General features: G+C 60.0%; 1 protein-coding gene across 1 annotated transcript in view; it reads left to right on the plus strand.

The window, feature by feature from the left end:
• The window catches only part of C4H9orf50 (chromosome 4 C9orf50 homolog), a 6,525-nt gene that overhangs the window by 4,986 nt on the left and 293 nt on the right, over window positions 1–1,246 (plus strand). Inside the window, exons 5-6 of the mRNA XM_005346721.2 lie at window positions 514–679; window positions 790–928. Coding sequence (XP_005346778.1) covers window positions 514–679; window positions 790–928 — 305 coding nt within the window. The remainder of the gene's footprint in view (window positions 1–513; window positions 680–789; window positions 929–1,246) is intronic.

Raw genomic sequence — 1,246 nt, forward strand, 5'->3', positions numbered from 1 at the left:
AAAAAAAAAAGAACCATGTAAGCCTAGAATAGAGGTCAGAATGTTCCAGAAATCCAAGGACAGGCTAAGCACTGTGGCCATATCCCATGGCACCAGGACTAGCCCCTGTTTTCTGAGACCTTCCTGTCTGAGACAGCCCCTGGGAATGGCGGGTTCTAGGAAGAGAAACCCCTCTCTCCATCCCTTGCAGAATCTTGGCATTCTCTCTGGAACTTCTGTGGTGGGGTCCCCGACCCTCCTACTTGAGAAAAAAGGGGCGACTGGAGGTTGGAGCAGGAGTAGGGCAGGGCAGGGCACAGCTTGGTGGCAATGACATCCACAGTCACGGGAGGTAGTTTTTAAACCCAGGACTTCTCTGGAGGCAGCCAGAAGGCACTGGGGAGCCTGTGGTTGCCATGGAGACGGGGTTCCGTCTAGCCTTGCCAACCAGAGGGAGGAGAGAGGGTGGGAGCGTCAGTGTGCCCCTCCCCCCGGGAGGGGTCAGGGAACTCACTCTGCTCCTCTCTCTTCTAGTCCGGCAGAACATCTTTCCATGTGAGCAGACGACTTTGCCTGCAGTGTCTGTGTCAGAGAGGGTGCTTGGGCGTGTTGGGAGATGGCTGGACAGTCTGCCCAGAGCCCTGCGTCCCAGGGTCCAAGACAGTATGGCCGGCTCCTCATACTGGAACTGCCCCCGAGTGTGAGGCTCTGGGTGGAGGAAGCACGAGGGTTGTGGTCCCTCCAGGTACAAGCTGTCAATGGGTCTGGTACTTGAGGTCACAAAACCATAGGCTCCTGTCTCCCCACCAGGTCAGCTCAGGAACCACAGCTCTACCTTTCTGAAGATGCCACCATGAGCAGCCGGCTACCCTTCATCTCCAGAGCCACCACCCCAAGGCCAAGGGGAGGCCTCAGGACCTTCCTGGACACCCCTAACACTGTGGAGCAGGTGGGGCAAATTGCCCCGTCCCTGGAGCCAGACGCTGGTGGGCAGCCCGGGCAGCTGGCCACTAGAAGCAGCAGTCCCTAGTGACTCTGTAGGGGACCCTCTCTGTTGAGTCCCGGTGGGGCTTACTGCTTGGTCTGTGGCCCAGCCTCCCTCAGTGTGGAGCCCTGAAGGCAAGGGTGAGGAGGTACCTGAGCCAGGCTGTCAGCTGCCTTGCGGCTAGTGAGTGGGTGGGCGGCCTAGGCCAGCTGCGGAACCACCTGGGCCGGGAGCGGGGGCAGGGGGGACACGGACCTGGCTCCTTCCACCTGGGCCTTGGGG

The sequence above is a fragment of the Microtus ochrogaster genome, chromosome 4 (assembly GCF_000317375.1).
Source record: "Microtus ochrogaster isolate Prairie Vole_2 chromosome 4, MicOch1.0, whole genome shotgun sequence".
NCBI lineage: Eukaryota > Metazoa > Chordata > Mammalia > Rodentia > Cricetidae > Microtus > Microtus ochrogaster.